The sequence below is a fragment of the Oncorhynchus gorbuscha genome, linkage group LG14 (genome assembly GCF_021184085.1).
Source record: "Oncorhynchus gorbuscha isolate QuinsamMale2020 ecotype Even-year linkage group LG14, OgorEven_v1.0, whole genome shotgun sequence".
Classification (NCBI taxonomy): domain Eukaryota; kingdom Metazoa; phylum Chordata; class Actinopteri; order Salmoniformes; family Salmonidae; genus Oncorhynchus; species Oncorhynchus gorbuscha.
Genome location: NC_060186.1, coordinates 61382922 through 61407634, shown reverse-complemented (window position 1 = coordinate 61407634; position 24713 = coordinate 61382922). Strand labels below are relative to the sequence as shown.

Sequence of the window (24713 nt, the reverse complement as noted above, 5' to 3'; positions counted from 1 at the left end):
GAACATTTGTTAAGTGTGTAGTTGAGGCATGGGATTGAAAGACGAGCAGCGCTGCTCTCGGATCAGCTTCCTCAATTAAAGTCTTGGCCTACCTTAACATTAGGAGAATAATTCCACAATACTGACGACAGATCAGCTTCTAGAGTGATATTATCACCTATGGCTGTAAATATTGAAGCAACTTATTCTAATGCTCATAGGCATTACCCTATAATTACCATATAAAAATGTGCACATGCTACACCATGAAATATATATTGAGAAATTGATTTCAATATGACTGATCGAAATATATAGGCATGTAGTCGATACAGTTGCATAACAAAGACATTGGTGACTTTGTATTTGTGATCAACTTCGTTCCCTGTTACCTTTAGTCCTTAGGCAACTTCTTAATAGAACAGGTACAACGCCCCAGGGACCTTCTGCCTTGTAAATCTCTTTGAAATGTCAGGTGTCTTTCTTGGAAACTGATGTAACGGATGTATACGGCCTGTGCACCTGTCAGTGGTGACTGAAACATGTGACCAGATGCAAAATGGTCAGTTTCACAGCAATACGTGTTTGGCCTTTCTACCTTCTTTCCTCTGGGTTCCTCCCATTCTTCTTTTCCTCCCCTCATCATCCCTCTCCTCTCACACTGTTCCTGACAATACAGAATGTTTGTGTGGGTCAGGGACGGTGTGTGATTTCAGTCACACAGGCAAGGCTAATGTTTTTATTTAGTCATTGCCCCAATATTACTCTTGCCTCACTGACTCTCAAGGTCATGTCAAACTTTTGGCCGGACGTGAGCTTTGGAGCTCACCTGTGCATGATGTCATAGGGTCCTTCACTAAATATGTCATGTTTCATGATGGAGACCACACACACACACACATCTCACACACACACACCTCACACACACACACCTCACACACACACACCTCACACACACACCACATACACACACATCTCTCACACACACACACACACACACACACACCTCACACACACACCACACACACACACACACACACACACACACACACACACACACACACACACACACACACACACACACACACACACACACACACACACACACACACACACACACACACACACACACACACACACACACACCACACACACATCTCACATCTCACATCTCACACACACGCACATCTCACACACACACACACATCACACACACACGCACATCTCACTCACACACACATCTCACACACACACACACACGCACATCTCACACACACACATCTCACACACACGCGCACATCTCACACACACACATCTCACACACACACCTCACACACACACTGTTTTGCAAAGTGTTTCCCTTGAGCTGTAACCCCTTTCTCAGAACAACAGTTATTTAAAGGAAATAACAGAGAAGAACAGGTGTAGCATTGACATCACGTTGTACATGCAGAATCTATTGCATCTGTGGAGGATGTACAGAACAGAGAAACAATAGTGTTGAATTAAAGGAACACAAGCTCTAACACACACACACACACACACACACACACACACACACACACACACACACACACACACACACACACACACACACACACACACACACACACACACACACACACACACACACACACACACACACACACACACACACACACACACACACACACACACACTAACCTGTCTCCCATGTACAATTAACACACACACAAATGTAAAAAACACATTTTCTTCTCCTTGATGTTTGTAGCTGTGTGTATTCCTCCATTTTTTAAATTAACTCCTGATTTATTTATTGAATATGATGAAAATTACCTCTAGAAATTAATGGGAGAGAGAGAGAAAGAAAGAGCCTGTAATTGCTTCCAAACATCCTCGTTTTGCAGCTAATTACCCACCTTGGCCCTTAAGTGTGTTAGTACGGGGCTGCGCAGCAGAGAGGGAGGTGTAGAAACCTAATCAATCACACCTCGAGTCACCACAACATGGTATAACACATGACACGCAGACGGCCGAACAATGATCTCTGCAGCACCCATCTGCCACACCTACAAACTGTCTTGTTTTAATGATGTTTTCCCCTCATGTATTAATCACAGGAGTCCCTGGAGCCTTTAATGTACATGTAGTTGTATTAGATGATTAATCTTCATTTTTCTCTCTCTATCCTCCTCTTCCATTTTATCTGGCTCCAAAATTACCGTGTGGTCAAAATGACCTTAAAGTGGCCTCCCGGGTGGTGCAGTGGTCTAGGGCACTGCATCACAGTGCTAGCTGTGCCACCAGAGACTCTTGGTTCGAGCCCAGGCTCTGTTGCAGCCAGCCGCGACCAGGACTGGAGCGACGCACAATTGGCCTAGCGTCGTCTGGGTTAGGGAGGGTTTGGCCGATATCCTTGTCTCATCGCGCACTAGCGACTCCTGTGGCAGGCCAGGCGCAGTGTGCGCTAACCAGGTCGCCAGGTGCACGGTGTTTCCTCCCACACATTGTTGCGGCTGGCTTCCGGGTTGGATGCGCGCTGTGTTAACCTCTCTGGCCAAAAGCCAGGGAAAATTCAGAGCGCCAAATTAAAATAAATTACTATGAAAATCAAACTTTCATAAAAGCTACACTTGTTGTGAATCCAGCCAACATGTCAGATTTCAAAAAGGCTTTTCGGCGAAAGCAAACGATGCTATTATCTGAGCATAGCACCTCCGTAAACAAAGACAGAAACCATATTTCAACCCTGCATGCGCGACACAAAACGCAGAAATAAAAATATAAATCATGCCTTACCTTTGACGAGCTTCTTCTATTGGCACTCCAATATGTCCCATAAACATCACAAATGGTCCTTTTGTTCGATTAATTCCGTCCATATATATCCAAAATGTCCATTTATTTGGCTCGTTTGATCCAGAACAACACCAGTTCCAACTTGCGCAACGTGACTGCAAAATATCTCAAATGTTACCTGTAAACTTTGCCAAAACATTTCAACGGTCTCGCGCCTCTATCTAACAGTACACTTCAAGTGACCCTTGTTCAAGATGGCCATACTTCTTTATTACACAAAGGAATAACCTCAACCAATTTCTAAAGACTGTTGACATCCAGTGGAAGCCATAGGAACTACAAGAAGGTCCCTTAGAAATCTGGATTCCTAATGAAAACCCATGGAAAAGAGTGACCTCAAAGAATAATAATAGTCTGAATGGTTTGTCCTCGGGGTTTCGCCTGCTAAATAAGTTCTGTTATACTCACAGACATGATTCAAACAGTTTTAGAAACTTCAGTGTTTTCTATCCAAATCTACTAATAATATGCATATCTTATCTTCTGGGGATGAGTAGCAGGCAGTTGAATTTGGGCATGCATTTCATCCTGATGTGAAAATACTGCCCCCTGTCACCAAGAAGTTAAGAAGAAGTGCGGCTTGGTTGGGTTGTGTTTCGGAGGACACATGGCCTTCGACCTTCGTCTCTCCTGAGCCCGTACGGGTGTTGTAGCGATGAGACAGGATAGTAACTAATAAACAATTGGATACCGCGAAATTGGGGAGAAAATTAAACATTTAAAATAAACTTTTTTTTAAATTACCTTAGTCCTTGGTCTGATTTAAGGTCAAATCTGAGCCAAATGACCAACACTATAGAATAATTACATCCTGTTACTATAGAACATTTACTTCCCGTTACTGTACAACATTTACTTTCTGTTACTGTACAACATTTACTTCCTGTTACTGTACAACATTTACTTCCTGTTACTGTACAACATTTACTTCCTGTTACTGTACAACATTTACTTCCCGTTACTGTACAACATTTACTTCCCGTTACTGTACAACATTTACTTTCCGTTACTGTACAACATTTACTTTCCGTTACTGTACAACATTTACTTCCGTTACTGTACAACATTTACTTCCGTTACTGTACAACATTTACTTCCCGTTACTGTACAACATTTACTTCCTGTTACTGTACAACATTTACTTCCTGTTACTGTACAACATTTACTTCCTGTTACTGTACAACATTTACTTTCTGTTAATATACAACATTTACTTTCTGTTACTGTACAGCATTTACTTCCCGTTACTGTACAACGTTTACTTTCTGTTACTGTACAACATTTACTTTCTGTTACTGTACAACATTTACTTCCTGTTACTGTACAACATTTACTTCCTGTTACTGTACAACATTTACTTTCTGTTACTGTACAACATTTACTTTCTGTTACTGTACAACATTTACTTTCTGTTACTGTACAACATTTACTTTCTGTTACTGTACAACATTTACTTTCTGTTACTGTACATTTACTTTCTGTTACTGTACAACATTTACTTTCTGTTACTGTACAACATTTACTCCCTGTTACTGTACAACATTTACTTTTGTCACAGGCGTAGACTAACGTGAAATGCTTACTTCTGGGTTAAAGAAAGAAAAAGTGACAGGGAGTACCAGGAGTACCAGTACTGAGTCCATGTGCAGGGGTACGAGGTAGTAACATGACTATATACAGGGAGTACCAGTACTGAGTCCATGTGCAGGGGTACGAGGTAATAACATGACTACATACAGGGAGTACCAGTACTGAGTCCATGTGCAGGGGTACGAGGTAATAACATGACTACATACAGGGAGTACCAGTACTGAGTCCATGTGCAGGGGTACGAGGTAATAACATGACTACATACAGGGAGTACCAGTACTGAGTCCATGTGCAGGGGTACGAGGTAATAACATGACTACATACAGGGAGTACCAGTACTGAGTCCATGTGCAGGGGTACGAGGTAATAACATGACTACATACAGGGAGTACCAGTACTGAGTCCATGTGCAGGGGTACGAGGTAGTAACATGACTATATACAGGGAGTACCAGTACTGAGTCCATGTGCAGGGGTACGAGGTAGTAACATGACTATATACAGGGAGTACCAGTACTGAGTCCATGTGTAGGGGTACGAGGTAATAACATGACTACATACAGGGAGTACCAGTACTGAGTCCATGTGCAGGGGTACGAGGTAATAACATGACTACATACAGGGAGTACCAGTACTGAGTCCATGTGCAGGGGTACGAGGTAGTAACATGACTATATACAGGGAGTACCAGTACTGAGTCCATGTGTAGGGGTACGAGGTAATAACATGACTATATACAGGGAGTACCAGTACTGAGTCCATGTGCAGGGGTACGAGGTAATAACATGACTACATACAGGGAGTACCAGTACTGAGTCCATGTGTAGGGGTACGAGGTAGTAACATGACTATATACAGGGAGTACCAGTACTGAGTCCATGTGTAGGGGTATGAGGTAATAACATGACTACATACAGGGAGTACCAGTACTGAGTCCATGTGCAGGGGTACGAGGTAGTAACATGACTACATACAGGGAGTACCAGTACTGAGTCCATGTGCAGGGGTACGAGGTAATAACATGACTATATACAGGGAGTACCAGTACTGAGTCCATGTGCAGGGGTACGAGGTAATAACATGACTATATACAGGGAGTACCAGTACTGAGTCCATGTGCAGGGGTACGAGGTAATAACATGACTACATACAGGGAGTACCAGTACTGAGTCCATGTGCAGGGGTACGAGGTAGTAACATGACTACATACAGGGAGTACCAGTACTGAGTCCATGTGCAGGGGTACGAGGTAGTAACATGACTACATACAGGGAGTACCAGTACTGAGTCCATGTGCAGGGGTACGAGGTAATAACATGACTACATACAGGGAGTACCAGTACTGAGTCCATGTGCAGGGGTACGAGGTAATAACATGACTACATACAGGGAGTACCAGTACTGAGTCCATGTGCAGGGGTACGAGGTAGTAACATGACTACATACAGGGAGTACCAGTACTGAGTCGATGTGCAGGGGTACGAGGTAATAACATGACTATATACAGGGAGTACCAGTACTGAGTCGATGTGCAGAGGTACGAGGTAATAACATGACTATATACAGGGAGTACCAGTACTGAGTCGATGTGCAGGGGTACGAGGTAATAACATGACTATATACAGGGAGTACCAGTACTGAGTCCATGTGCAGGGGTACGAGGTAATAACATGACTACATACAGGGAGTACCAGTACTGAGTCCATGTGCAGGGGTACGAGGTAATAACATGACTATATACAGGGAGTACCAGTACTGAGTCCATGTGCAGGGGTACGAGGTAATAACATGACTATATACAGGGAGTACCAGTACTGAGTCCATGTGCAGGGGTACGAGGTAATAACATGACTATATACAGGGAGTACCAGTACTGAGTCCATGTGCAGGGGTACGAGGTAGTAACATGACTATTAAGGGAGTACCAGTACTGAGTCCATGTGCAGGGGTACGAGGTAGTAACATGACTACATACAGGGAGTACCAGTACTGAGTCCATGTGCAGGGGTACGAGGTAATAACATGACTACATACAGGGAGTACCAGTACTGAGTCCATGTGCAGGGGTACGAGGTAATAACATGACTACATACAGGGAGTACCAGTACTGAGTCCATGTGCAGGGGTACGAGGTAATAACATGACTATATACAGGGAGTACCAGTACTGAGTCGATGTGTAGGGGTACGAGGTAATAACATGACTACATACAGGGAGTACCAGTACTGAGTCGATGTGTAGGGGTACGAGGTAATAACATGACTACATACAGGGAGTACCAGTACTGAGTCGATGTGTAGGGGTACGAGGTAATAACATGGCTATATACAGGGAGTACCAGTACTGAGTCCATGTGCAGGGGTACGAGGTAGTAACATGACTACATACAGGGAGTACCAGTACTGAGTCCATGTGCAGGGGTACGAGGTAGTAACATGACTACATACAGGGAGTACCAGTACTGAGTCCATGTGCAGGGGTACGAGGTAATAACATGACTATATACAGGGAGTACCAGTACTGAGTCCATGTGCAGGGGTACGAGGTAATAACATGAATATATACAGGGAGTACCATTACTGAGTCCATGTGCAGGGGTACGAGGTAATAACATGACTATATACAGGGAGTACCATTACTGAGTCCATGTGCAGGGGTACGAGGTAATAACATGACTACATACAGGGAGTACCAGTACTGAGTCCATGTGCAGGGGTACGAGGTAATAACATGACTACATACAGGGAGTACCAGTACTGAGTCCATGTGCAGGGGTACGAGGTAATAACATGACTATATACAGGGAGTACCAGTACTGAGTCGATGTGTAGGGGTACGAGGTAATAACATGACTACATACAGGGAGTACCAGTACTGAGTCGATGTGTAGGGGTACGAGGTAATAACATGACTACATACAGGGAGTACCAGTACTGAGTCGATGTGTAGGGGTACGAGGTAATAACATGGCTATATATAGGGAGTACCAGTACTGAGTCCATGTGCAGGGGTACGAGGTAGTAACATGACTACATACAGGGAGTACCAGTACTGAGTCCATGTGCAGGGGTACGAGGTAGTAACATGACTACATACAGGGAGTACCAGTACTGAGTCCATGTGCAGGGGTACGAGGTAATAACATGACTATATACAGGGAGTACCAGTACTGAGTCCATGTGCAGGGGTACGAGGTAATAACATGAATATATACAGGGAGTACCATTACTGAGTCCATGTGCAGGGGTACGAGGTAATAACATGACTATATACAGGGAGTACCATTACTGAGTCCATGTGCAGGGGTACGAGGTAATAACATGACTATATACAGGGAGTACCAGTACTGAGTCGATGTGCAGGGGTACGAGGTAATAACATGACTATATACAGGGAGTACCATTACTGAGTCGATGTGCAGGGGTACGAGGTAATAACATGACTATATACAGGGAGTACCAGTACTGAGACGATGTGTAGGGGTACGAGGTAATAACATGACTATATACAGGGAGTACCAGTACTGAGGCGATATGCAGGGGTATGAGGTAAATGTACACATAGGTAGGGTTATAGTTACTAGGCAACAATATAGATAATAGACAGTAGCAGCAGCATGTAGCCATTTGACTAGCTCTTGTTTAGCAGTCTTATGGCTTGGGGATAGAAGCTGTTCAGGGTCCTGTTGGTTCCAGACTTGATGCATCTGTACCGCTTGCTGTGCGGTAGCAGAGAGAACAGTCTATGGCTTGGGTGGCTGCAGTCGTAGACATTTTTTGGGGCCTTCCTTTGACACCGCCAAGGTATAGAGGTCCTGGATGGCAGGGAGCTCAGCCCCAGTGATCTACTGGGCCGTACTGACCACCCTCTATAGCACCTTGCGGTCGGATGCCAAGCAGTTGCCGTACTAAGCGGGGATGCGCCCAGTGAAGATGCTCTCAACGGTGCAGCTGTAGAACTTCTTAAGGATCTGAGGGCCCATGCCATATCTTTTCAGCCTCCTGGGGAGGAAGAGGCTCTGTCGTGCCCTCTTCACAACTGTGTGGGTGTGTGTGGACTGTGTTAACGCCTTATTGATGTGGACACAAAGGATACATGTACTTCCTGTTACTTCCACCTCGGTCTTGTACATATTGTGCTTAATATATCATCGTCTCTGTGACGCTCTCTCTGTCTCAGATGCAGACCGGCAGGATGCCATCAACCTGTTTCTGCAGGTGTACCAGCCATCAGAGTCTAAGCCTCACCTCTGGGAGCTGCCCACTGACTTCTACCTGCACCAGAAGAACTCTATGGCGTTGACCCACGACAGGCGCAGGTACACACACCACGGCAGATGCGTACTCACATGCTAATATGCCTGGTGGGAGATCACTTAGACAAGATTACCAGCTGCATCTGTGTTTCTTTTACAGCAGAGAGCTTACCTGCAGAACAGGTGTGTGTGCCTTGCGTGTGCTTGTGCTCATGCTTGTCTGAGTGTGTGTGTTGCCTGAGAGCGCACGTGAAGGCAAATATCTACTTCTGTGTAGAAATAAAGCTCTGTCCCCACCACCACCACTGTCTGTGAGTCTCTGACCAGAGAAGGGAACACTTTACATTTGCTGTGTTAAGAGGGTTTATTCAAAGCAAGGAGAGGGCAACTCTCTGTCAGTACTGTAAGTTATGGCTTCCTTCCCTTTCTATCACCTCTGCTGTGTGCTAGCAGGAGACAGGTGGTCAACTCCCCTGTCATCATCTCTGGGGCTTCGAGTGCACCTTGGTTCCCACTTACCCTGCTTCGTCTCACTGTAACCCCACTCTCCATCCCACCGTCTCACTCACCCTCTTCTTCTGGCTCTCTCTCTCTTTATCTCTTTTTCCTTTTCTCTTGGTTCTTACCCATATTTGACCCCATTCCTTTGCCTTTCTTTAAATGTTTTATAATTAAGTGTCTCTTCTCCTTCTCTTGGTCCCTCTCTCTCGGACACGCTCGCTCTCTGTCTCATTCTTTCTTTTTTATTTCACGCCCTCTCCGCTCCCTCTAGCCCTCTAGCCCTCTAGTCCTCTAGCCCTCTAGCCCTCTAGCCCTCTAGCCCTCTAGTCCTCTAGCCCTCTAGTCCTCTAGTCCTCTAGTCCTCTAGTCCTCTAGTCCTCTAGCCCTCTAGCCCTCTAGCCCTCTAGTCCTCTAGCCCTCTAGTCCTCTAGTCCTCTAGCCCTCTAGCCCTCTAGCCCTCTCCACCCCCTCGCTCCCTCTAGCCCTCTAGCCCTCTCCACCCCCTCGCTCCCTCTAGCCCTCTAGCCCTCTCCACCCCCTCTAGCCCTCTAGCCCTCTCCACCCCCTCGCTCCCTCTAGCCCTCTAGCCCTCTCCACCCCCTCTAGCCCTCTCCACCCCCTCGCTCCCTCTAGCCCTCTAGCCCTCTCCACCCCCTCGCTCCCTCTAGCCCTATAGCCCTCTCCACCCCCTCGCTCCCTCTAGCCCTCTAGCCCTGCACAGTCATGAATTTTAAGCCGAGCCCTATCCATGCCCGTGATGTTCAGGCCCTCCCCTACCCAGGCCTGATTGCTTCTGGCAAATTTAAGGCCCTGCCCAAAACCCCAAATCAGAAGTAACTTCCTCCCTTAGTAAATCCATTAGCTGCTCCTCTCTGTCTGTCACTGGCTCCATGAAAAAACAGTCCCTACCCGTCCCTAACCCCACGTATAATATCGGGGCTCGTCTGGCTCGGGTAGGGTAGCAGACCTCTACTACCACTCTCTCATTCTTTATTTTTACTTTGACGCCCTCTCACCCCCTCTCACTGTCTTTCACTCTCCTCTCTTTCTGTCTTCCATTCTCTCACTCCCTCTTAACCTTTCTCTTCGCGTATGTTCTGACCCAGATCTGTCTGCCTACCTGCCTGACTGTGTTCAGTCAATTCTTTGTGGTTGTGCTGCTGTCATAATGACAGACCCAGATTGCTGTGGCCACTCCACCATTCAGTTACAAAGACCAAGATGACTATGTTATTATCATAAGAAACTAAATCTGCAGTCAGTCTTTTTCCTCTCAACCAGCCACACAACTCCCTATAATTGCTGTATTTATTTACACAAACTGGACTTCGTTGAATTAAAGGGATGATGTATTAGTTGTTAGGCTTTCGTCAAGCTGAATCCTAGTTTCATATCTGGGTTATGGACGTACGGTATTCATTGGTGTTATGGCAGTGAAGGTAGAGTATGCAAACCTTACGGAAACTTGCATTTATCATAATGTTGAACGCTGTTAGCTAATCCTTGTTGTGTGTTTCTCTCTAGCTATACGTACTGGTGGTCGGAGGGGATCTTATCCTACCTGCCTCTGCCCTATGATGAAGGTATCTATTCAATCATACACACATCTGGGTTGGAAAGTAAAGTTTGTCTCAAAGTCAAAATCATGACCGACGTAAATGAAAAGAATATGCTTTTCTCTAATTTCACGGTGTGTGTGATTGTGTGTACACTATGAGCATGTGGCGTATGTTCAATATGTTAGTGTGACGTGTCCTAATCAGGGTGTGTGTGTACACTATGAGCATGTGGCGTATGTTCAATATGTTAGTGTGACGTGTCCTAATCAGGGTGTGTGTGTGTGTACACTATGAGCATGTGGCGTATGTTCAATATGTTAGTGTGACGTGTCCTAATCAGGGTGTGTGTGTACACTATGAGCATGTGGCGTATGTTCAATATGTTAGTGTGACGTGTCCTAATCAGGGTGTGTGTGTGTGTACACTATGAGCATGTGGCGTATGTTCAATATGTTAGTGTGACGTGTCCTAATCACGGTGTGTGTGTGTGTACACTATGAGCATGTGGCGTATGTTCAATATGTTAGTGTGACGTGTCCTAATCACGGTGTGTGTGTGTACACTATGAGCATGTGGCGTATGTTCAATATGTTAGTGTGACGTGTCCTAATCAGGGTGTGTGTGTATGTACACTATGAGCATGTGGCATATGTTCAATATGTTAGTGTGACGTGTCCTAATCAGGGTGTGTGTGTATGTACACTATGAGCATGTGGCGTATGTTCAATATGTTAGTGTGACGTGTCCTAATCAGGGTGTGTGTGTATGTACACTATGAGCATGTGGCATATGTTCAATATGTTAGTGTGACGTGTCCTAATCAGGGTGTGTGTGTGTGTACACTATGAGCATGTGGCATATGTTCAATATGTTAGTGTGACGTGTCCTAATCAGGGTGTGTGTGTATGTACACTATGAGCATGTGGCATATGTTCAATATGTTAGTGTGACGTGTCCTAATCAGGGTGTGTGTGTATGTACACTATGAGCATGTGGCGTATGTTCAATATGTTAGTGTGACGTGTCCTAATCAGGGTGTGTGTGTGTGTGTGTGCTTCCAGTTCCCTGTGAGGAGAATATGAAGAAGGTAGGGGTGAGGAGAGTGAACCGTTACGACGAGAGCATCGATACCTACACAGAGTTCTTCAAACCCTACGAACTCACCTCCTTTGACGACACCTTCTGCATAGCTATGACCAACTCTGCACGGTACGTACCCTAACCTGCATACAGTCACATCAATATCTACTGGGTCATTGTCTGAATAATGGCCTGAGAAAAAATATTCTAATTGTAAATTGACAATGAAGGTATTATATTCAGGGCCTTCAGAAAGTGTTCATACGCCTTGACTTATTCCACACTTTGTTGTTACAGCCTGAATTCAAAATGGATTCAATTGTTTTTTTGTTCACCCATCTTCACACAATACCTCATAATGACAAAGTAAAAACAAGTTTTTAGATTTAAAAAAAATAATCAGAAATGAATTACAGAAATCTCTCACTTATAAAGGTTTTCACAACCCTGAGTCAATAGTTTGCAGAAGCACCTTTGGCAGCGATTACAGCTGTGAGTTTTTCTAGGTAAGAGCTTTCCACACCTGGAGTGTGCAGCATTTGCCCCTTATTCCTTTCAAAATTCTTTAAGCTCTGTCAAACTGGTTGTTGATCTTTGGTAGACAGACAATTTTAGGTCTTGACAGATTTTCCAATTGATTTAAGTTAACAGTAACTCTGCCATTCATGAAGATTCAATGTATTCTTGGTAAGCAACTCCAGTGTATATTTGGCCTTGTGTTTTAGGATATTGTCCTGCTGAAAGGTGAATTAATTTCCCAGTGTCTGGTGGAAAGCAGACTGAACCAGGTTTTCCTCTAGGATTTTGCCTGTGCTTAGCTCCATTCCGTAAAAATGTTATCCTGAAAAACGTTCCAGTCCATAACAATTACACACATACCCATAACATGATGCAGTCACCATTAGGCTTGTAAATTTAGAGAATGGTACTCAGTAATGTGTTGGATTGGATTTGCTCCAAACATAACATTTTGTATTCAGGACAAAAAGTGAATTGCTTTGCTACATTTTTTGCAGTATCACTTTAGTGCCTTGTTTTAATCATGATGCATGTTTTAGAATTTTTCTATTCTGTAAAGGCTTCCTTCTTTTCACTCTGTCAAGTAGGTTAGTATTGTATAGTAACTACAGTTTTGTAGATCATCCATCCTCAGTTTTCTCCTATCACAGTCATTCAACTCTGTAACTGTTTTAAAGTCACCATTGGCTTCATAGTGAAATCCCTGAGCGGTTTCCTTCCTCTCCGGAAACTGAGTTGATACACCATCCAAAGTGTAATTAAAACTTCACCATGCTCAAAGGGACATTCAATGTCTGTTTATTTTTATTTTTTACCCAACTACCAATAGGTGCCGTTTGCAAGGCATTAGAAAACCTCCCTGATCTTTTTTGGTTGAATATGTCTTTGAAATTCACTGCTCGACTGAGGGACCTTACAGATAATTGTATCTGTAGGGTACAGAGATGAGGTAGTCATTCAAAAATCCTGTTGAACACTATTATTGCACACAGAGTGAGTCCATGCAACTTACTGTATGTGACTTGTTAAGCAAAGTTTTACTCCTGAACTTATTTAGGTTTGCCATAACAAAGAGGTTGAAAACTTACTGACTCAAAACATTTCAGCTTTTCATTTTGTATTAATAAAGATTAAAGATTTAAAGTAAAGATTTCTAAAAACATAATAACACTTTCACATTATGGGGTGTTGTGTCTAGGCCAGTGACCAAAAATCACAATTGAATCTATTTTAAATTCAGGCTGTAGCAACAAAATGTTGAAAAAGTCAAGGGGTCTTAATCATTTCTGAAGGCACTGTCAACTGACCATGTGAATCCTGGTGAAGGCTATGGTCCCTTGTTAAATCCAATTCAATCAGTATATATGAAGGGGAAGAGACAGGTTAAGGAAGGATTTTTAAACCTTGAGATAATTGAAATATGTATTGTGTATGTGTGCCATTCAGAGGGTGAATGGGCAAGACAAAGAATGCAAGTGCCTTTGAACAGGGTATGATAGTAGGTGCCAGGGCGCATCAAGACTGCAACATTGCTGGATTTTTCACGCTCAACCATTTCCTATGTGTATTAAGAATGGTTCACCACCCAAAGAACATCCAGCCGACTTGACACAACAGTAGGAAGCATTGGAGTCAAAATGGGCCAGAATCCCTGTGGAACTCTCTCGACACCTTGTAGAGTCCATGCCCTGACGAATTGAGGCTGTTTTGAGTGCAAGGGGGGGTGAACAACTCTAATATTAGGAAGGTGTTCCTAATGTTTGGTGTACTCACCTGTTGCAGAGAGACAAAAGAGATTTGGATCTGGGTGCAGACATGAGGTTAACTATGATGTGTTTTTTCTGGGATAATGATGTGATGATTATGTTCTCTGTGAAAGGGAGTTGATGCCCAAGACGGTAGGAGTGGACCCCAGCCCCTTCACTGTGCGCAAGCCAGAGGAGACTGGGAAATCTGCTGTGATTGGGTGAGTGTACTCTACTCGCGTGTGTCCTGACTTTACGTTAATTCATCTGATGACTGTTATTTATCTTATCACCTAACTATGTTTAATTGTTACCTGATTAAATTAATAATGTAACAGTCAACTCATTAGGATCTGGGGCACCATGAGAGAGGTTCTTTAAAGAGTTACCATCTCCCTATTTAAAGGTAATTACCTATCACATCTATAAACAGTCAACTCATTAGGATCTGGGGCACCATGAGAGAGGTTCTTTAAAGAGTTACCATCTCCCTATTTAATGGTCTTTACCTATCGCATCTATAAACAGTCAACTCATTAGGATCTGGGGCAACATGAGAGCGGTTCTTTAAAGAGTTACCATCTCCTATTTAATGGTCTTTACCTATCACATCTATAAACAGTCAACTCATTAGGATCTGGGGCAACATGAGAGCGGTTCTTTAAAGAGTTACCATCTCCCTATTTAATGGTCTTTACCTATCACATCTATAAACAGTCAACTCATTAGGATCTGGGGCAACATGAGAGCGGTTCTTTAAAGAGTTACCATCTCCCTATTTAATGGTCTTTACCTATCACATCTATAAACAGTCAACTCATTAGGATCTGGGGCACCATGAGAGAGGTTCTTTAAAGAGTTACCATCTCCCTATTTAATGGTCTTTACCTATCACATCTATAAACAGTCAACTCATTAGGATCTGGGGCACCATGAGAGAGGTTCTTTAAAGAGTTACCATCTCCCTATTTAATGGTCTTTACCTATCGCATCTATAAACAGTCAACTCATTAGGATCTGGGGCACCATGAGAGCAGTTCTTTAAAGAGTTACCATCTCCCTATTTAATGGTCTTTACCTATCACATCTATAAACAGTCAACTCATTAGGATCTGGGGCAACATGAGAGCGGTTCTTTAAAGAGTTACCATCTCCCTATTTAATGGTCTTTACCTATCACATCTATAAACAGTCAACTCATTAGGATCTGGGGCAACATGAGAGCGGTTCTTTAAAGAGTTACCATCTCCCTATTTAATGGTCTTTACCTATCACATCTATAAACAGTCAACTCATTAGGATCTGGGGCAACATGAGAGCGGTTCTTTAAAGAGTTACCATCTCCCTATTTAATGGTCTTTACCTATCACATCTATAAACAGTCAACTCATTAGGATTTGGGGCACCATGAGAGAGGTTCTTTAAAGAGTTACCATCTCCCTATTTAAAGGTCTTTACCTATCACATCTATAAACAGTCAACTCATTAGGATCTGGGGCAACATGAGAGAGGTTCTTTAAAGAGTTACCATCTCCCTATTTAATGGTCTTTACCTATCGCATCTATAAACAGTCAACTCATTAGGATCTGGGGCACCATGAGAGAGGTTCTTTAAAGAGTTACCATCTCCCTATTTAATGGTCTTTACCTATCGCATCTATAAACAGTCAACTCATTAGGATCTGGGGCACCATGAGAGCAGTTCTTTAAAGAGTTACCATCTCCCTATTTAATGGTCTTTACCTATCGCATCTATAAACAGTCAACTCATTAGGATCTGGGGCAACATGAGAGAGGTTCTTTAAAGAGTTACCATCTCCCTATTTAATGGTCTTTACCTATCACATCTATAAACAGTCAACTCATTAGGATCTGGGGCAACATGAGAGCGGTTCTTTAAAGAGTTACCATCTCCCTATTTAATGGTCTTTACCTATCACATCTATAAACAGTCAACTCATTAGGATCTGGGGCAACATGAGAGCGGTTCTTTAAAGAGTTACCATCTCCCTATTTAATGGTCTTTACCTATCACATCTATAAACAGTCAACTCATTAGGATCTGGGGCACCATGAGAGAGGTTCTTTAAAGAGTTACCATCTCCCTATTTAAAGGTCTTTACCTATCACATCTATAAACAGTCAACTCATTAGGATCTGGGGCAACATGAGAGAGGTTCTTTAAAGAGTTACCATCTCCCTATTTAATGGTCTTTACCTATCGCATCTATAAACAGTCAACTCATTAGGATCTGGGGCAACATGAGAGCAGTTCTTTAAAGAGTTACCATCTCCCTATTTAATGGTCTTTACCTATCACATCTATAAACAGTCAACTCATTAGGATCTGGGGCACCATGAGAGAGGTTCTTTCAAGAGTTACCATCTCCCTATTTAATGGTCTTTACCTATCACATCTATAAACAGTCAACTCATTAGGATCTGGGGCACCATGAGAGCAGTTCTTTAAAGAGTTACCATCTCCCTATTTAATGGTCTTTACCTATCGCATCTATAAACAGTCAACTCATTAGGATCTGGGGCACCATGAGAGCAGTTCTTTAAAGAGTTACCATCTCCCTATTTAATGGTCTTTACCTATCGCATCTATAAACAGTCAACTCATTAGGATCTGGGGCAACATGAGAGAGGTTCTTTAAAGAGTTACCATCTCCCTATTTAATGGTCTTTACCTATCGCATCTATAAACAGTCAACTCATTAGGATCTGGGGCACCATGAGAGAGGTTCATCTTATTTAAGAGTTACCATCTGGGGCACCATGAGAGCAGGTTCTTTAAAGAGTTACCCTATTTAATGGTCTTTACCTATCGCATCTATAAACAGTCAACTCATTAGGATCTGGGGCACCATGAGAGCAGTTCTTTAAAGAGTTACCATCTCCCTATTTAATGGTCTTTACCTATCGCATCTATAAACAGTCAACTCATTAGGATCTGGGGCACCATGTTCTTTAAAGTTACCATCTCCCTATTTAATGGTCTTTACCTATCGCATCTATAAAGAGTTACCATCTGGGGCACCCTTTAAAGAGTTATTTAATGGTCTTTACCTATCGCATCTATAAACAGTCAACTCATTAGGATCTGGGGCACCATGAGAGAGGTTCTTTAAAGAGTTACCATCTCCCTATTTAATGGTCTTTACCTATCGCATCTATAAACAGTCAACTCATTAGGATCTGGGGCACCATGAGAGCGGTTCTTTAAAGAGTTACCATCTCCCTATTTAATGGTCTTTACCTATCGCATCTATAAACAGTCAACTCATTAGGATCTGGGGCACCATGAGAGCGGTTCTTTAAAGAGTTACCATCTCCCTATTTAATGGTCTTTACCTATCACATCTATAAACAGTCAACTCATTAGGATCTGGGGCAACATGAGAGCGGTTCTTTAAAGAGTTACCATCTCCCTATTTAATGGTCTTTACCTATCACATCTATAAACAGTCAACTCATTAGGATCTGGGGCAACATGAGAGCGGTTCTTTAAAGAGTTACCATCTCCCTATTTAATGGTCTTTACCTATCACATCTATAAACAGTCAACTCATTAGGATTTGGGGCACCATGAGAGAGGTTCTTTAAAGAGTTACCATCTCCCTATTTAATGGTCTTTACCTATCGCATCTATAAACAGTCAACTCATTAGGATCTGGGGCAACATGAGAGAGGTTCTTTAAAGAGTTACCATCTCCCTATTTAATGGTCTTTACCTATCGCATCTATAAACAGTCAACTCATTAGGATCTGGGGCACCATGAGAGCAGTTCTTTAAAGAGTTACCATCTCCCTATTTAATGGTCTTTACCTATCGCATCTATAAACAGTCAACTCATTAGGATCTGGGGCACCATGAGAGCAGTTCTTTAAAGAGTTACCATCTCCCTATTTAATGGTCTTTACCTATCGCATCTATAAACAGTCAACTCATTAGGATCTGGGGCACCATGAGAGCGGTTCTTTAAAGAGTTACCATCTCCCTATTTAATGGTCTTTACCTATCGCATCTATAAACAGTCAACTCATTAGGATCTGGGGCACCATGAGAGAGGTTCTTTAAAGAGTTACCATCTCCCTATTTAATGGTCTTTACCTATCGCATCTATAAACAGTCAACTCATTAGGATCTGGGGCACCATGAGAGAGGTTCTTTAAGAGTTACCATCTCCTATTTAATGGTCTTTACCTATCGCATCTATAAACAGTCAACTCATTATGGGATCTGGGGCACCATGAGAGAGGTTCTTTAAAGAGTTACCATCTCCCTATTTAATGGTCTTTACCTATCGCATCTATAAACAGTCAACTCATTAGGATCTGGGGCACCATGAGAGCAGTTCTTTAAAGAGTTACCATCTCCCTATTTAATGGTCTTTACCTATCACATCTATAAACAGTCAACTCATTAGGATCTGGGGCAACATGAGAGCGGTTCTTTAAAGAGTTACCATCTCCCTATTTAATGGTCTTTACCTATCACATCTATAAACAGTCAACTCATTAGGATCTGGGGCAACATGAGAGCGGTTCTTTAAAGAGTTACCATCTCCCTATTTAATGGTCTTTACCTATCACATCTATAAACAGTCAACTCATTAGGATCTGGGGCAACATGAGAGCGGTTCTTTAAAGAGTTACCATCTCCCTATTTAATGGTCTTTACCTATCACATCTATAAACAGTCAACTCATTAGGATTTGGGGCACCATGAGAGAGGTTCTTTAAAGAGTTACCATCTCCCTATTTAATGGTCTTTACCTATCGCATCTATAAACAGTCAACTCATTAGGATCTGGGGCAACATGAGAGAGGTTCTTTAAAGAGTTACCATCTCCCTATTTAATGGTCTTTACCTATCGCATCTATAAACAGTCAACTCATTAGGATCTGGGGCACCATGAGAGCAGTTCTTTAAAGAGTTACCATCTCCCTATTTAATGGTCTTTACCTATCGCACATATGTCAGAGTCAAGGCCCGCGGGCCACATCCGGCCCGCGAGAAGGTTTTTTACGGCCCCTGGGATGATCTTGATTTATTATTAGAACCGGCCCGCAGACCGCAGCAAGCCGGCAGCCCGCAGATCTTTTACACGCACCAATACTACATTTCCCACAATGCAACGGTGACGCACCGAGCAGTAGGCTGCTTCATTTCTGGCACAGCAGTTGGCCCAATATTTATTCAGCAGCATCACAGTAAAATTAACTTTCAGATACCCATCAAAAATGGCAAAACGGAAGGTGGACACTGAGAACCGGGGTTTCAAACAAGGTGGGAGTCGGAGTATTTGTTCACGGAGGTAGCTGGAAAACCTGTGTGTCTTCTGTGTGGAGAAAGTGTGGCGGTACTGAAAGAGTATAATCTGAGACGACATTATGAAACGAAACACGCGGACAAAAACAAGAATATGGACATGGAACAAAGGCTACAAAAGGCAGAGGAATTAAAACGAGGCCTCAAATCTCGACAGGCTCTGTTCAAAAAAGCCAAATCACAAGGCCAGGCTGCTGTCAAGGCCAGTTTTATTTTGGCAGAAGAGATCGCTAAATCAGCCCGGCCATTTACGGAGGGGGATTTCATCAAAAACTGCATGATTAAAGTTTGTGACGAAGTTTGCCCAGAAAAAAGGCAACTCTTTTTAAATGTGAGTCTGAGCAGAAACACCATTGCCGAGAGAGTAGACCAGTTGTCCATCAATCTAAAAGAGCAGCTTGTGAAAAAGGGAAAAGATTTCATTGCATATTCCTTGGCTGTGGATGAGAGCACCGACATTTCTGACATTGCCCAGTTGTCAATTTTCATCCGCGGAGTGGACTCCAGCCTAAGCGTGACAGAGGAGTTTTTGGCTTTACGTCCTATGCATGGCACAACTACGGGGCATGATTTGTATGAAGAGGTGTCAAGATGTGTAAATGAGATGGAGCTGCTTTGGGAAAAACTTGTGGGTTTGACAACCGACGGAGCACCTGCGATGTGTGGACACAGGAGCGGACTGGTGGTGAAGATACGGGAAAAGATGCAAGAGGAAAACGCGACAGGTGAGCTGACAGCTTATCATTGTATCATACACCAGGAAGCGTTGTGCGGTAAAGCCTTGAAAATGGAGCATGTAATGAGCATCATCACGCGCACAGTTAACTTTATCAGAGCCAAAGGTTTGAACACCGTCACCGCCAGTTCAAGGCATTTCTGACGGAGTTAGAAACGGAGCATGGTGATTTGCCTTATCACACAGAGGTGCGATGGCTAAGCCAGGGAAAGGTGCTTCAAAGATGTTTCGAGCTTCGTGAGGAGATTTGTCTGTTCTTGGACAGCAAAGGGAAAGACACAACACAACTCCGAGACGAAATGTTTCTGTGTGAAATGGCTTTTCTGTGTGACATTACGAGTCATCTGAATGCAATGAACTTGCAGCTGCAGGGTCGGGATCGTGTCATCTCTGATATGTACAGTACAGTGAAGGCATTTAAAACCAAACTGACTCTGTGGGAGACGCAGATGCGGAAAGAAAATTTGAGCCACTTTCCCAGCTGCCAGACCATGAAAGAGAAGCTCTCTACCAGTGCGTTCCCGAGCGCACAGTTGGCTGATAAAATAGGTATGCTTGCCGCTGACTTTCGACGCCGATTTGCTGACTTTTAAGCACAAAAAAGCAGGTTGGAACTGCTCGGTAACCCATTTGCTGTTGACGTGGAAAGCTCACCACCAAACCTCCAAATGGAGTTGATTGACCTCCAATGCAATGATGCACTGAGGGCAAAATATGCGGCAGTGGGTGCTGCGGAGTTCGCCCGTTTCCTCCCCGACACAATGCCCCAGCTGCGCATCCAGGCTGCTCAAACGTTGTCTATGTTTGGCAGCACATACCTGTGTGAACAACTGTTTTCTTTGATGAACTTGAACAAAACATCACACAGAAGTCGACTTACTGCTGAACACCTCCACTCAATTCTGAGGATTTCCTCAGCTCAGAGCCTTACCCCGAACATTGATGAACTTGTGGAAAAGATGGGACACCACCAAGTATCACCCTCAACCTCAAACAAGTGAACATTACTGTGCAATCACATATTTAGAGTTTTTACTCAGTTCAAGTTTAAAAGTTAAAGTTTAATATTTGTTTTCACTGCATGTTACTTCTCCTTAAACAAAGTGTTGTTTTTGATTAATAGATAGATTTTTGCACTTTATTTTATTGTATTTCAATCCAATTATATTTTAAAAATATTTCAGTTGAGTGGATGATAGAAAATTGCTATTATTGTTTTTTTCTTTGAAGTAAATTTAGCCCACTTTTGCTAAAATAGAAAATATAGGCTACTGATGGTGCCTTGAATACCGGTTTCTTTCATTTAATGTTCATGTTATGGGGATTTTTATATAAAGGAAATTTGTCTTTTGTGTCTGTTGAAAATTAAAGATTACTGACAGAGCCATAAGAAAATATTGCTTTATTTATCTGATCATATTGGAATATATTTGTTAGGTTTTCAGTAGGTTCAATTAGGTTCACTAGACTATATGCGTCATTTAAATTTTTTTCAATGAACATTCGAACAGTCCGGCCCTCGGCTTGTAGCTAAATTTTTTATTTGGCCCTCCGTCCATTTGACTTTGACACCCCTGACCTATCGCATCTATAAACAGTCAACTCATTAGGATCTGGGGCAACATGAGAGAGGTTCTTTAAAGAGTTACCATCTCCCTATTTAATGGTCTTTACCTATCGCATCTATAAACAGTCAACTCATTAGGATCTGGGGCAACATGAGAGAGGTTCTTTAAAGAGTTACCATCTCCCTATTTAATGGTCTTTACCTATCGCATCTATAAACAGTCAACTCATTAGGATCTGGGGCACCATGAGAGCAGTTCTTTAAAGAGTTACCATCTCCCTATTTAATGGTCTTTACCTATCGCATCTATAAACAGTCAACTCATTTGGATCTGGGGCAACATGAGAGAGGTTCTTTAAAGAGTTACCATCTCCCTATTTAATGGTCTTTACCTATCACATCTATAAACAGTCAACTCATTAGGATCTGGGGCAACATGAGAGAGGTTCTTTAAAGAGTTACCATCTCCCTATTTAATGGTCTTTACCTATCGCATCTATAAACAGTCAACTCATTAGGATCTGGGGCACCATGAGAGCGGTTCTTTAAAGAGTTACCATCTCCCTATTTAATGGTCTTTACCTATCACATCTATAAACAGTCAACTCATTAGGATCTGGGGCACCATGAGAGAGGTTCTTTCAAGAGTTACCATCTCCCTATTTAAAGGTATTTACCTATCACATCTATAAACAGTCAATGTATTAATCATAACCTCGTATCATATCATCATTCTCCTTGTATCTGCAAAAACCCAAGCCTTATTTATGATTCAGTACTACACAAATTGGTTTAATTATTCATTTACCAGCTAACTAAATGGTAACACAAGTTAAACATACACACTTAATACATTAGCAACAGGTCCCAAGCAGACTGACACAATATGGCAGCTTGTTACAAAAGACAGAAAGCGAGAGAGATGGACAGACATACACTACCTTTTCAAAAGTTTGGGGCCACTTAAAAATGTCCTTGTTTTTGAAAGAAAAGCAAAAAAAATGTGTCCATTTATAATAACATCAAATTGGAAACGGTTGATTTAAAAAATAAAATAAAAAGGTAATATCTACATAGGCGTACAGAGGCCCATTATCAGCAACCATCACTACTGTGTTCCAATGGCATGTTGTGTTACCTAATCCAAGTTTATCATTTTAAAAGGCTAATTGATCATTAGAAAACCCTTTTGCAATTATGTTATCACAGCTGAAAACTGGCCTTCTTTAGACTAGTTTATATCTGGAGCATCAGCATTTGTGGGTTCGATTACAGGCCCAAATTGGCCAGAAACAAAGTACTTTCTTCTGAGTCTCGTCAGTCTATTCTTGTTCTGAAAAATGAAGGCTATTCTATGTGAGAAATTGCCAAAAAAACTGAAGATCTCGTACAATGCTGTGTGCCACTCCCTTCACAGAACAGCGCAAACTGTCTCTAACCAGAACATAAAGAGGAGTGGGAGGCCCCGGTGCACAACTAAGCAAGAAGACAAGTAGATTAGAGTGTCTAGTTTGAGAAACGGACGCCTCACAAGTCTTCAACTGGCAGCTTCATTAAATAGTACCCGCAAAACACCAGTATCAACGTCAACATTGAAGAGGCGACTCCAGGATGCTGGCCTTCTAGGCAGTTTTCAGATGTGCAAACATAATTGCAAAAGGGTTTTGTAATGATCAATTAGCCTTTTAAAAGTATAAACTTGGATTAGCTAACACAACGTGCCATTGGAACACAGGAGTGATGGTTGCTAATAATGGGCCTCTCTACGCCTATGTAGATAATCTATTATTTTTTTAATTGACAAAAAATGGGTTAACAAAAACAAGGAGAATTTGAGGTGATCCCAAACCTTTGAACGGTAGTGAAATATTTTGGTACATTTAGAAACTACTTTCACTGTAATCATATACTTTGCACACGGACCGCCACCCGTTTGGAGTAATAAATCATGACGTGTGTGCGCTTCTCGTTGTTCGTGTGTGTGTTCCGCACAGGCGTTGTTTATGTGTGTTTGTATATTTCTGTGTCTCAACACATGTATATGGAAGCCGTGGGCCAAAAACAAGACACTCATCTTCCATTAGCTGACTCATGTGAGCACACACACATAAACACACACACACACACACACCACCTCTTTACCTTCTTGAAAACCTTCAATAACACCTAGTTGTTGAGCAACTACATGTGTTAGTATGATATTGAACTCCTATAAAGGGCATGTATTACTCCTGTTCCTTTAACCAGTCAATGGCTGTTTATGGATTTATTTATCAAAGCACAACCTTTTAATGAATGATTGTCATTCATTCTCTACTGGAGTGTTATGTAGGCGTCCAGATTGGGGTTGTCCATCCGTTGTAGAGAGAGGACAAAGCTTTGATTACACTCTCTCTCTCCTTCTCTCCACCCCCCTACTCCCACCTAACCTCTCTCCTCTGCCCTCCCCCTACTCCCCTCTGTCCTGCTGCCTAATCTCTCTCTCCTCCCCTCTAACTCTCTCTCCTCCCCCTATCCTCTCTCTCCCTCTTCCCTCCCCCTACTCCCCTCTGTCCTGCTGCCTAATCTCTCTCTCCTCCCCTCTAACCTCTCTCTCCCTCTTCCCTCCCCCTACTCCCCTCTGTCCTGCTGCCTAACCTCTCTCTCCTCCCCCTATCCTCTCTCTCTCCCTCTTCCCTCCCCCTACTCCCCTCTGTCCTGCTGCCTAACCTCTCTCTCCTCCCCCTATCCTCTCTCTCCCTCTTCCCTCCCCCTACTCCCCTCTGTCCTGCTGCCTAACCTCTCTCCCTCCCCCTATCCTCTCTCTCCCTCTTCCCTCCCCTACTCCCCTCTGTCCTGCTGCCTAACCTCTCTCTCCTCCCCCTATCCTCTCTCTCTCCCTCTTCCCTCCCCCTACTCCCCTCTGTCCTGCTGCCTAACCTCTCTCTCCTCCCCCTATCCTCTCTCTCCCTCTTCCCTCCCCCTACTCCCCTCTGTCCTGCTGCCTAACCTCTCTCTCCTCCCC

The 24713-nt window shown here is 43.0% G+C and overlaps 1 protein-coding gene across 1 annotated transcript in view; it reads left to right on the top strand.

Annotated features, from left to right (window-relative positions):
• The window catches only part of fig4a (FIG4 phosphoinositide 5-phosphatase a), a 134858-nt gene that overhangs the window by 66395 nt on the left and 43750 nt on the right, over positions 1-24713 (top strand). Inside the window, exons 17-20 of the mRNA XM_046298728.1 lie at positions 8589-8727; positions 10690-10748; positions 11786-11933; positions 14203-14289. Of these exons, the coding sequence (XP_046154684.1) occupies positions 8589-8727; positions 10690-10748; positions 11786-11933; positions 14203-14289 (433 nt within the window). The remainder of the gene's footprint in view (positions 1-8588; positions 8728-10689; positions 10749-11785; positions 11934-14202; positions 14290-24713) is intronic.